Source organism: Haliotis cracherodii, unplaced genomic scaffold, assembly GCF_022045235.1.
Source record: "Haliotis cracherodii isolate W230 unplaced genomic scaffold, xgHalCrac1.p SCAF_25, whole genome shotgun sequence".
Taxonomy (NCBI): Eukaryota; Metazoa; Mollusca; class Gastropoda; order Lepetellida; family Haliotidae; genus Haliotis; species Haliotis cracherodii.
Window position 1 is genome coordinate 359,396 of NW_027266281.1, and position 12,318 is coordinate 371,713.

The following is a 12,318-nucleotide window of genomic DNA, read 5'->3' on the forward strand; positions in this document are numbered from 1 at the left end:
CCCTTCTTCTCCAGCTGTTTAAATATATCAACTATATCAACCCTTCTTCTCCAGCTGTTTAGATATATCAACTATATCAACCCTTCTTCTCCAGCTTTTTAAAATATATCAACTATATCAACCCTTCTTCTCCAGCTGTTTAAATATATCAACTATATCAACCCGTTTCTTCTCCAGCTGTTTAAACATATCAACTATATCAACCCTTCTTCTCCAGCTGTTTAAACATTTCAACTATATCAACCCTTCTTCTCCAGCTGTTCAAATATATCAACTATATCAACCCTTCTTCCCCAGCTCTTAGAATATATCAACTATATCAATCCTTCTTCTCCAGCTGTTTAAATATATCAACTATATCAACCCTTCTTCACCAGCTGTTCAAATATATCAACTATATCAACCCTTCTTCTTCAGCTGTTCAAATATATCAACTATATCAACCCTTCTTCTCCAGCTGTTAGAATATATCAACTATATCAACCCTTCTTCTCCAGCTGTTTAAATATATCAACTATATCAACCCTTCTTCTCCAGCTGTTTAAATATATCAACTATATCAACCCTTCTTCTCCAGCTGTTTAAATATATCAACTATATCAATCCTTCTTCTCCAGCTGTTTAAATATATTAACTTTATCAACCCTTCTTCTTCAGCTGATACTTCCGGGCAACGTCCCCGCGCCGGCATGAACCCCTACACAACTACATGCTTCAACAGCCTCGAAGGTGAGTGCATCCTGACTGTAGGCCGTGTGTAACGACATACACTGGCCTAAAAAAGAAACGCATTACAGAATAATCAGTGTTTCATTACATGTTTAATGAAATAGGATTACACAACAAATAATGAAGATACAACAACCAGATTTTACACAGGATGAGGCACATGTTTCTTAAACTACAAACAGACTTTGAATGTTCTAAGGGACGTCTGTGTCTGTGATGGCACTGTGCCAAAGTCAGTACCGGGTGTTACCACCACGAGCATCGATCACAGCTCGGCACCGCCTGGGCGTGGACTCTATGAGTCGTCGAATCTGGCGTTGTGGGATCCTTCTCCACTCATCCTGCAATGCATGGTTCAGCTGTTGAAGCGTCTGTGGTTGAGGATGTCGGCGTCGTACACGTCTGTCTAGCAGATCCCACAAATGTTCAATGGGTTTTAGATCAGACGATTTGGAGGGCCATGGCAGCACAGTAACATTGTTGTGGGCAAGATAACCCATGGTAACACGTGCAGTATGCGGTCTTGCGTTGTCTTGCTGGAAAATCTCTCTTCTGAGTCAATGGCGGGAATAAGGTGACGTTGAAGGATTTCATCACGGTAGCGTACAGAAGTTAAATTTCCCTGCACGTGCACCAGATCTGTCCTACCATTCACGGATATGCCGGCCCACATCATGACACTTCCACCGCCGTATCGGTCGACTTCATGAATACAGTGTCGAGTGTAGCGTTCATTTCTCCGTCTGTAGACACGCATCCTACCATCATGGCGATACAGCATGAACCGCGACTCATCACTGAACCATATCCTTCTCTACTGCACTAGGGTCCATGGTCGAACATTTCTGCTCCATTGCAGGCGTGCACGACGATGATGTTGACGCAGAACGTGTGCTGTATATGGTCTCATTGGCCGTATCCCATGCTGTCTTAGACGATTTCTGATGGTTTGCGTTGAGACTCTACGAAGACCAGAAACATTGTTAGCTGTGTATGCTGCACTGATTGTCCGGTTGCGACCCTGGGTCTTCCACTTCTCGGTCGATCTCTTGTAGAGTTGTGGAGTCTGTACCGCTGTCACAGACGAGAAATGGTGCTCTGCCTCACATTAAAGTGCCTGGCTACTGATGTCTGACTTTCTCCAGCTTCCACACGTCCAATGGCTCTGTTTCTACAGTCTTCATTCAGTCTTGGCATCTTGAGAGTCACGTATACAGAACATCGGACAGTGATTCGCAGCAGGACTGCCAAATTTCTATACCCATCGGTATAAAGGTTAAGCAGCCGTATTTGCACGTGCAGCATGCTTACAGCTTTTTCTCCATGCAATTTTCATCCAGTTTGGTTTCAAGGTGCTGTATTTTGGCGACAAGTCACCAAATGTTGTGTTCGGTTGCAATAAATTAGTGTACGGTCAATATTCACAGTAAGTAATGACATTTATATTGAGTTCAAGCCTTCATCTTTGATAACAGTCAAGTTTGAAAAACAAATTCAGCTATGCGTTTATTTTTTTGGGCCAGTATATTACCAGGCCTTTACGGTGATATGTCATGCTCATTAAAACATAAAATTGTTGAGTGCGGCGTTAAACAGGACAGAAACAATGCTTAAACAACATGGAACCGGCAACGCCTGGGCTCATGGAGTGAGTGAGTGAGTTTGGTTTTACGCCGCTTTTCGCAATATTCCAGCAATATCACGGCGGGGACACCAGAAATGAGCTTCACACATTGTACCCATGTCGGGAATCGAACCCGGGTCTTCAGCGTGACGAGCGAACGCTTTAACCACTAGGCTACCCGACCGCTCCTGTAATGAGATGTCCTCAGCGGCTGCGAGAACTATCCGATTTTAATGAGATTTAGGTAATCTAGACCAGTGATTAATCCTGTTTTATTTATTTAAAGCAGTAATTGTTTATTGTTAAGAAAGTGTATCTCAGTAGCCGTTGAAATATGCAGCTTCTCGCCGACTCGTCTAGCATCAGAACACGGGGCTGTGTACCTGCGTACAGAAGACCAAGGAGTACACTGATCACTGTGTCGGATAAAGGTGACTGATTAATGAGTGATTTCGCTAATTCGTTGCAAACTAGGTGTGTCGGAGTCGGATAAAGCCGATTGTCGGATTAACGAAACTTGACTGTACGTTAGTAGATCCAACTCACTCACTCATCTCGTTCTACTGCAGCAGAGACTGATGTCTCCCGGTCGGGCTACGGGAACACCGGATTCGAAGCTTCAACTTTCGAAGGTATACCCGCTTTGCCAAGGAAAACAAGTGTCTTCTCAATACACGAAGGTGAGCCAATGACAGCTGAATGCAGTCGATAGATAGATACACACAGCTGCATCAGGACATGGAGTTGAACATGTCGTGAATACGCGTTTTCTGTCATCCATGTTAGTATATTGTACGATAGTTGTAAGTAACGTCCAAGAAAGCCCTGCGATAGTTTTTTGTTAGAAGTCCCCTTTAACGAGATCCCGCAGCTGTAAGTCCTTCAACGAGAACCCAGAGCTGTAAGTCCACACAGCGAGAACCCACAGCTGTAAGTCCACTCAGAGAGAAACCGCAGCTGTAAGTCCACACAGCAAGAACCCACAGCTGTAAGTTCATTCAGCGAGAACCCACAGCTGTTAGTCCACACAGCGAGAACCCACAGCTGTAAGTCCATTCAACGAGAACCCACAGCTGTAAGTCCACTCAGCAAGAAACCACAGTTGTAAGTCCACTCAGCGAGACACCGCAGCTGTAAGTCCACTCAGCGAGAAACCACAGCTGTAAGTCCACACAGCAAGAAACCACAGTTGTAAGTCCACTCAGCGAGAACCCACAGCTGTTTGTCCCTCAGTCCCTCAGCGTAGCTATCTTCATTAAGACTCCAACGAGAGCAAACAACAAGAACCCACTGACTGACTACTATAAACTCAACTGACTACTATAAGCAGTAACTGACCGATATACACACATCCAGTGACAGACCACCACAAGGGGGCACGGGTGGCCCATTCGTCTGAGGCGCCGCGATTCGCTGTGCAGAGTTGCGTCCCTTGGGTACACCAGAAACCTCTTAATGTGTGTTCGAATCCCGGTTCGCCCGCGATTATGTTTCTAGGGTTGTCAGCACCATATCCGTGCTCGTGACTCGAAGTGGTAAACGTCTGAGATCTGCATCACTTTGGGTTTTCCTCCCACATTAAGCTGACACGCCGCGATGTAACTGGAATACTGTTAAAAGCGGCGTTAACTCCAACTCACTCACTCACTCATTCTACATCAACCAGTGACTGAGATGTAACAGCAGTTTTTCGTTCCTTGTGATCCAGATGATGAGGACAGCCGTGGCAATTCATTCAACGGTTTCTTTGTGCCAGAACCGAACCAGGCCCCGGAGTCAGGTACACATCTTACTATTAGTATTTTATTATTAGTATTGTATTATTATGTAGTACAGAACCATTGTCTAACTGTACTGTCGTTAGCGTTTGGGATGGCTCAAGAGTAACAAACGGTGGCAGGTTGAGTCTCATTGCCATGCCAGGATCCGCAGATTGTGGGTTCGAATCCCAGATTCAACCCGATTATGATTATTGACCTGAAAGCACCACAGCCGTTCTCGAAGACCAAAATGGTAACTAAAAATGATTGTCGGATTTCTTTGAGATATTTGTATTGCAATTACCAATAACATTACCGTTGAGAACAAAGCTAGAAATGTTCAATATGTACAGACATAAAATACCGTCAGGGATCATGAATATTTTTTAGAATATTTTTATGTTAATCGTGTGCCCAATTTTCAGTACAAAACATATCTAAAATTTATTCACGATCCCTTATACTTTACAAGCTGCAAATTGGTATCAACGCAGAGCCCCTTGAAAATCCGGGGTTCAATAGGTCTTCAACAACCAATGCTTGTCGTACAGGCGACTAGCGGGATCGGGTGGTCAGGCTCGCTGACTTGGTTGAAGCATGTCATCGATTCCAATTACGTGGATCGAGGCTCATGTTGTCAATCGCTGAATTATCTGGTCCAGACTCGATTTTTTCAGACCGCCGTCATTTTGATGGAATATTTAGCGTTAAAGAACAAACAAACAAACGAACAAAACAAAATTATCACAGAACTAATCCTAGATTAGATTTCGTTTTCATTGAGACTCCAAGGCAAGTGTAATGGTGGATCATTTTGTATTTTTATCAAATAATATCTCAATAAAACAAAATATAACTGTACTGATTTCAATGTTGACCAACCTATTCAAAATAGAAAAGTGTTTGTTTGGAGTAAATTACCGTAAATTATACAGCAAATGGTCAGATCCATCCCCATATAAGGACTACACTGTGTATCCTATATCTGCTTCTATTGCTGTAGGGCTGACATCCCCGAGTCTCATCGCAAGCTCAGCAGCATTCATCTATGCTGAGTCAACCACAAAAGGGACGAGACTTTAAAAGTCCCACTGTGTTGCAAAACGGATATATTTCTTAAACGTTTTTCTTTACTTATAAGCAGCACAATCTCTGCACTTGGACATAGCAGACGTAATTCAAAATTAGCATATCTTTTTCATTAGGTTCGACAAAATCTGTAATGATTCTGTCGTGTCACGGGATTTCTGGATCATCGATCACTGGATCGTCGACCCGTGAAGATTCCGGGGTGGTATAGGTCAGCAACCCATGCATGCCGTAAAAGGCGACTAACGGGATCGGGTGGTCAGGCTCCCTGACTTGGTTGATGTATGTCATCGATCCCAATTGCGTGGATCGATACTCATGATGTCAATCACTGGATTGTCTGGTCCAGACTCGATTATTTTTACAGACCGCCGTCATATAGCTGGAATATTGCTGAGTGCGGCGTTAAACAACAAACAAAGAAACAAAACTTGATTGTCTGGTTTGTTTACAGGCTGACGTCGCATGGCAGGAGTTCTGCTGTGCTGTGTCAGGCAATAAATACTGACATTTGTATGCAAATTGTGTGAGTGGCGGGTGTACCTGTAGGGCAGGACATGCTTATCCTTTTCGCGAACACCTGAGTGTCATCACTGATTGTCAGTGACCCATTCATATCATTCCCGAAGTTATTTTGCTCTTTACGCCAAGTGGAATCTGTTTCGGCAGAACATCTTGCTTTGTTCTTCTCCTTCCTTGACAACTTATATATGTTCTTGTGACACAGTCAACGAACCCCTGTCTGCTCTTAAGGCATTGTAACCCTTGAACCCCCGTCTGCTCCTCAGGCATTGTGACCTCTGACCCCCTGTGTGCTCTTAAGCCATTGTGACCCTTGAACCTCTGTCTGCTCTTAAGGCATTGTGACCCTTGAACCCCTGTCTGCTCTTAAAGGCATTGTGACCACTCAACCCCTGTCTGCTCTTAAGGCATTGTGACCACTCAACCCCTGTCTGCTCTGAAGTCATTTTGGCCCCTGAAACCTTGTTTGCTCGTATTTTCTGAAATATACCGTGATCCCCGTAGCACCTAAAATTATTCTGGTTATCAAAGCCAATCCCATTTCAAGTGACAATAGTTAGTGAGATGATAAATATAAGTTTCGACTTAACTGTCTCCGCAACAGATTACCTTCCGTGACGTCGTTGTGGATTACAGTAGGAACCGTGACAGCAAGAACAGGAAATTCGAAAAAAAGTTCTTTTTTTTACGCCATTCGTCTACCAAAGCGGGTTTAGTTGTTATTGAAGTACATGACGTCATCCATTATATCATGACGTCATAGTGTTCCTCAATGACGTGATGTATGTCTTCGGTAGGGGTAAGCTACTTACCCTTTTCACCAATCTCATTAAAATCAGACCTCAGTTCTCGCTACCGCTAAACAAAGATCTGAGGACATCACATAAGGGGTGATGTCAGAACGACCTTTCATCCGACCAATCAGAGCATCGCTTACCATATTATGAAAGTGACAGTCGGAATGTGATTTCTAATCTTGCAACCTCGAAAACTTTACTCCGAACGATTGTTACGGGTTTAACGACTGAATCCATACAATCTAGACTATCTATTAGCTATTCCAGAATGTTCCTTGTTCAGGTTTCAAATTTGTAATCGAGAATGTATCCAAATATGTTTCGAAGCGTAGTCGCCAATTTGAAATTTGTGCCGTAAAGCACAAGAAAGCTGCCTTCTGATTGGTCATTCCATTGGTCGGTCAAAGATCGCGAAGGTCGGTCTGACGTGACCCGTAATGGGATGTCCTCAGATCTTTGTTTAGCGGTAGCGAGAACTAGGATCTGATTTTAATGAGATTGCCTTTTCACAAACATCTGATGTAATCACTGATTCACTGCCACGAGCTGATAATCGAGTCTGGTTATTCTCTGGCCTTCTCTGGCTGACTGACTAGAAAGAGAGTGTGTTTGAGATTTTGCGGGTGTTATGTAATATTCGATGGGCGTAAATTTGACCTTTTAAACCCCAGGTTTTCGACGTTTATTTCAAATGACCTTTCCGGGCATCGAAGCCACAATAACACCACAGAAGAAACTTGATAGCATATTTGGATTGCTTGTCATCATGTAAAATGTAAAATGAAAAAGAAAAATTTACCTTCGCTCGTCAATGCTTTGATAGTGCAAACTAGTGACTATAAGACGGCGCACTTCTATAAATGTTCAGATTATGCTAACAAGAGAAAGTTCAAAGATAATATATGTACGACATCTTACATGTGTTTTAACTCAACAATCCCCAAACATGACAAGTTGGAAAGATGGCAATCACATATTTATGCATGTTCAATGTTTGTTTCTTTTCTTTAACAGACTACGACCAGTTGCCCATTGGGCGAAAACCCTTGGAGACGACAGCTACTGGTACTGAACTAGGAATTAACAATAACATATATCATATGATGAGAACGGTGTTGGTGACATTAGGTGCAAGGTTATTGCACTTAGAAAGCGAAGTGTGGCTGTTTGTACTTGTCGGGACTAATGCCGGTTTTACCGTGCTAAACACTGTGATACCATGCTGTAGTTTAACATGAATACCCCACTCAGACAGCTGAGATGAAATGGAGTTTAACGTCCCGTCCAAGATGTTTGCACTTATATAACGACATGCATGCACGTGTGTGTGTGTGTGTGTGTGGCTGCTTGTACTAGTCCGGACTGGTGCCGATTTATAGTGCTAGCTCACTAAGATACCAATCCGCAGTTTAACATGAATACCCCGCTCAGACAAATTATTCTGACTCCGAGCTGACCAGTCCTTGTTTTAGCCCCTTAATGTCGAGCCCCAGGCAGGGTAACAACAAGTACCAACTTTTAACGTCTTTTGGTATGACGCGGCTGGGGATCGAACCTCTGACCTTCCGCTCTCCGGGCGGACGCTCTACCACTTGACCACGGAGGCGGTTCACCCAGACAGAGTATAAGCTGAGCCGACCAGTACTTGTTTTATCCATTTAAAATGCCCAGGTTGGGTAACAACAAGTACCATTTTGTAATATCTTTTGGTATGACGCGGCCGGGGATCGAACCTCTGACCTTCCGCTCTCCGGGCGGACGCTTTAACACTAGACCACGGAGGCGGTCCACCCAGACAGAGTATAAGCTGAGCCGACCAGTACTTGTTTTATTCATTTAAAACGCCGAGCACCAGGTAACAACAAGTACCGCCTTGTAACGTCTCTTGGTGAACAAGTAATGGCATTTCTGACATCGAACTGCAACAATAAGACGACGTTATGACCTTTGTAATGGATTTAGTATCAAGGTCAATGTCACTTCAAGGTCATATGTTTTGTTCACTGCGTCACATCTCGAATCTCTCCATCTTCTCCAACCTCACACGTAAAATGCTTTAATTGTTTTGGTCCTAGCCTTTCGGTTATTGAACTGTGTTCTGCTGCAGATGCTGGTGAAGATGACGAGGAAGGGATGAAGGCTGACTACATGAATGTTTTGGAGGCTAGGGGCGCGCATCACCAGGCGGAAAAGAAAGAATATATTAACTACCCTGCCATTTCCTGCTAGAGTGAGTGAGTGAGTGAGTGAATTTGGGTTTAAGCTGCTTTAAGCAATTTTCCAGCGATATCACGGCGGGGAGCACCAGAAATAGGCTTCACACATTGAACCTATGTGGGGAATTGAACTCGGGGGTTCGGCGTGACGAGCGAACGCTTTCACCACAAGGCTACCCCACCGCCCCGTCCTGCTGGAGATTGAGTGGAGATTAACGCGGCTTGAAACGGTATTTTAGTTACAACACGACTTGTCAACTTGATGTGGAAGATATTAGTGAGAGAGTCAGTGAGTATGTGTTAACGCTGCTTTTAGCAATATTCCAGCAATATCAGGGCGGGGGACACCAGAAATGGGCTTCACACAATGTACCCATGTCGGGAATCGAGCCCGGGACTTCGGCGTAACGAGCGAAGTTTTTAATCACTAGGCTACCCGACCGCCCCTGGACGATATAAGCAAACACCATAAACTGCAGTTGTAGTAGTAGTAGTAGTAGTAGTAGTAGTAGTAGTAGTCATACTTCGATTCCAGTTGGATTGTAATTTTGTACTATATATTTATGCACTGTCCATTAATATACATGTGTACAGATGACTGATGACGTGCGTTAACGGGATTTCACTGTAATAATCACGAATTTAACTGTTACTGGTTAAAACTGTTTGTAAGTATTCCTACTTTACTTGATGTTAGAGTTTTATAAATGAAATTGTTTGTATACACTATATCACCAGGAATGCACATCAAAAGCATGGGTTGCTGAAGACCTATTTTATAACCCGGATGTTCACGGGGCCACGCAATTGTCACAGTTTGTTTGTTTGTTTTTGGTTGGTTGGGGTAGAATAGGTCTTCAGCAACCCATGCTTGTCGTAAAAGGCGACGAACGGGTGGATCGGGTGGTCAGGCTCGCTGACTTGGTTGATGCATGTCATCTATTCCCAATTGCATGAGATGTTCATGTTGTCAATCACTGGATTGTCTGATCCAGACACAATTATTTACAGACCGCCGTCATATAGCTGGAATATTGCTGAGTGCGGCGTAAAACAACCAACCAACCAACAACAAACAATCATATCGGAGACTCTCCGGATTGAGAAGAGATTGAAGGTCGGCAAACCAATATGGGCGCACAAATAATATCCACTGGACACGAGCCCCGTGTTTTTCAAATCAGTGGCGTGGTTAATCTACCGTTACGTGAAAGCATAGCGAGTGTAAATCCTTTGACACGACCCCCATGGTTGTTGAAACACTGGCGTGGTTAAACTTACCGTAACGTGCGGGCATAGCGAGAGTAAATCCTTTGACACGACCCCCATGGTTGTTGAAACACTGGCGTGGTTAAACTTACCGTAACGTGCGGGCATAGCGAGAGTAAATCCTTTGACACGACCCCCATGGTTGTTGAAACACTGGCGTGGTTAAACTTACCGTAACGTGCGGGCATAGCGAGAGTAAATCCTTTGACACGACCCCCATGGTTGTTGAAACACTGGCGGGGTTAAACTTACCGTTACGTGCGGGCATAGCGAGAGTAAATCCTTTGACACGGTCCCCATGCTTGTGATAACAGTGGCGTGGTTAAACTTACCGTTACGTGCGGGCATCGCGAGAGTAAATCCTTTGACACGGTCCCCATGCTTGTGATAACAGTGGCGGGGTTAAACTTACCGTTACGTGCGGGCATAGCGAGAGTAAATCCTTTGACACGGTCCCCATGCTTGTGATAACAGTGGCGGGGTTAAACTTACCGTTACGTGCGGGCATAGCGAGAGTAAATCCTTTGACACGGTCCCCATGCTTGTGATAATAGTGGCGTGGTTAAACTTACCGTTACGTGCGGGCATAGCGAGAGTAAATCCTTTGACACGGTCCCCATGCTTGTGATAACAGTTGCGTGGTTAAACTTACCGTTACGTGCGGGCATAGCGAGAGTAAATCCTTTGACACGATCGTGATATATACTACTCAGAGAAGAAAAGCACAACCCGTTTCCTTCATATTACGACAGGAGCGTGACAGACTTTATATATTACTATGAGAATCGGGTGGTGCTTAACTTCCTGAGGTGTATATCTGAAAAACTGCCACACTACCAAGTATTTTTGTTTTGTTTTGTTTTATGCATTGTTTGTTTCAAATAATGATCATTTTGTATATAATAATTTGGTTTTAAAAGCTTTGTTACGAATATCTTGTTTTATGCCATGTTATAATATTATGTAATATGCAATTTGGCGGAATTGATATTTGTTTGTTATATTCAATTCAATGTTGTGCTATGTTTAACATTCACAAGTGTACGTAATGCTACATATGTAAGAGGTGACTGTGGTTGCCGTAAGAGGCGACTATGTTTGCCGTAAGAGGCGACTATATTTGCCGTAAGAGGCGACTGTGGTTGCCGTAAGAGACGACTATATTTGCCGTAAGAGGCGACTGTGGTTGCCGTAAGAGGCGACTAATGGGATCGTATGGTCAGGCTCGCTAACGTGGTTGATTCATGTCATCGTATCCGAGTATGCTCATGATGTCAATCACTGGATTGTCTGGTCATGACTGTGTCTGCTGTATTGGTTATCTTATACCACCCTGTGTCATATCATTATATCATTATTTTGTTAAGTCTCACGTATTTGATAGATTTATATATTTATATAATTATTCTCATACACAATAACAAATGTTTGTTGTTCTTTTTTGTGTTGTGGCAGCCGCATGTGCGACCTTTCACCAATTTAAATTGTCTCCATTTCAGCTATTTCACAGCGGGAACATCAATAATGGGATCACACATTGTACCCTTGTAGGGGATCGAACTCAGGTTTTCTTCGCAGCTCTAACACAACATAGCCCACCTCCCCTCTCTCCATTTAAGGCCAATAGATCCGCAACAATGACAAAAACAATCAGTGATGGTCTCGTCAGTGGACGAATTGAATACGAACCACGCCCTCGTATTGACCAGATCCCCATTGACCAGATCCCCGTATTGACCAGATGCCCGTATTGACCAGATGCCCATATTCACCAGATGTCCGTATTGACCAGATGCCCGTATTGACCAGATGCCAGTAACGATCAGACGCCCGGATTCAACAGATGCCCGTATTGACCAGATGCCCTAATCGACAAGATCCCCGTATTGACCAGATCCCCATATTGACTAAATGCCCGTATTGACTAGATGCCCGGATTGACCAGATCCTCATTTACCAGATCCTCATTAACCAGATCCTCATTGACCAGATGCCCGTATTCACCAGATGCCCATATTCACCAGGTCCTCGTATTGACCAGATCCTCATTGACCACATGCCCGTTTTGACCAGATGCCCATATTCACCAGGTCCTCGTATTGACCAGATCCTCATTGACCACATGCCCGTATTCACCAGATGCCCATATTCACCAGGTCCTCGTATTGACCAGATCCTCATTGACCACATGCCCGTTTTGACCAGATCCTCATTGACCAGATGCCCGTATTGAGCAGATTCCCGTATTCACCAGATCCCCGTATTCACCAGATGTCTGTATTGACCAGATCCTCATTGACCAGATGCCCGTT

General features: G+C 43.9%; 1 protein-coding gene across 3 annotated transcripts in view; it reads left to right on the plus strand.

The window, feature by feature from the left end:
- Positions 1–11,373, plus strand: part of LOC139472728 (mucin-3A-like) — a 39,403-nt gene extending 28,030 nt beyond the window's left edge. For 2 of the 3 annotated variants that reach the window (XM_071255178.1, XM_071255180.1), the window contains 5 exons: positions 658–729; positions 2,923–3,033; positions 4,062–4,133; positions 7,536–7,586; positions 8,629–11,373. In XM_071255178.1, coding sequence (XP_071111279.1) covers positions 658–729; positions 2,923–3,033; positions 4,062–4,133; positions 7,536–7,586; positions 8,629–8,750 — 428 coding nt within the window. In that variant the 3' untranslated portion in view covers positions 8,751–11,373. The remainder of the gene's footprint in view (positions 1–657; positions 730–2,922; positions 3,034–4,061; positions 4,134–7,535; positions 7,587–8,628) is intronic. The other variant, XM_071255179.1, reaches the window with a different exon arrangement.
- The last annotated feature ends 945 nt before the right edge of the window (positions 11,374–12,318 follow it).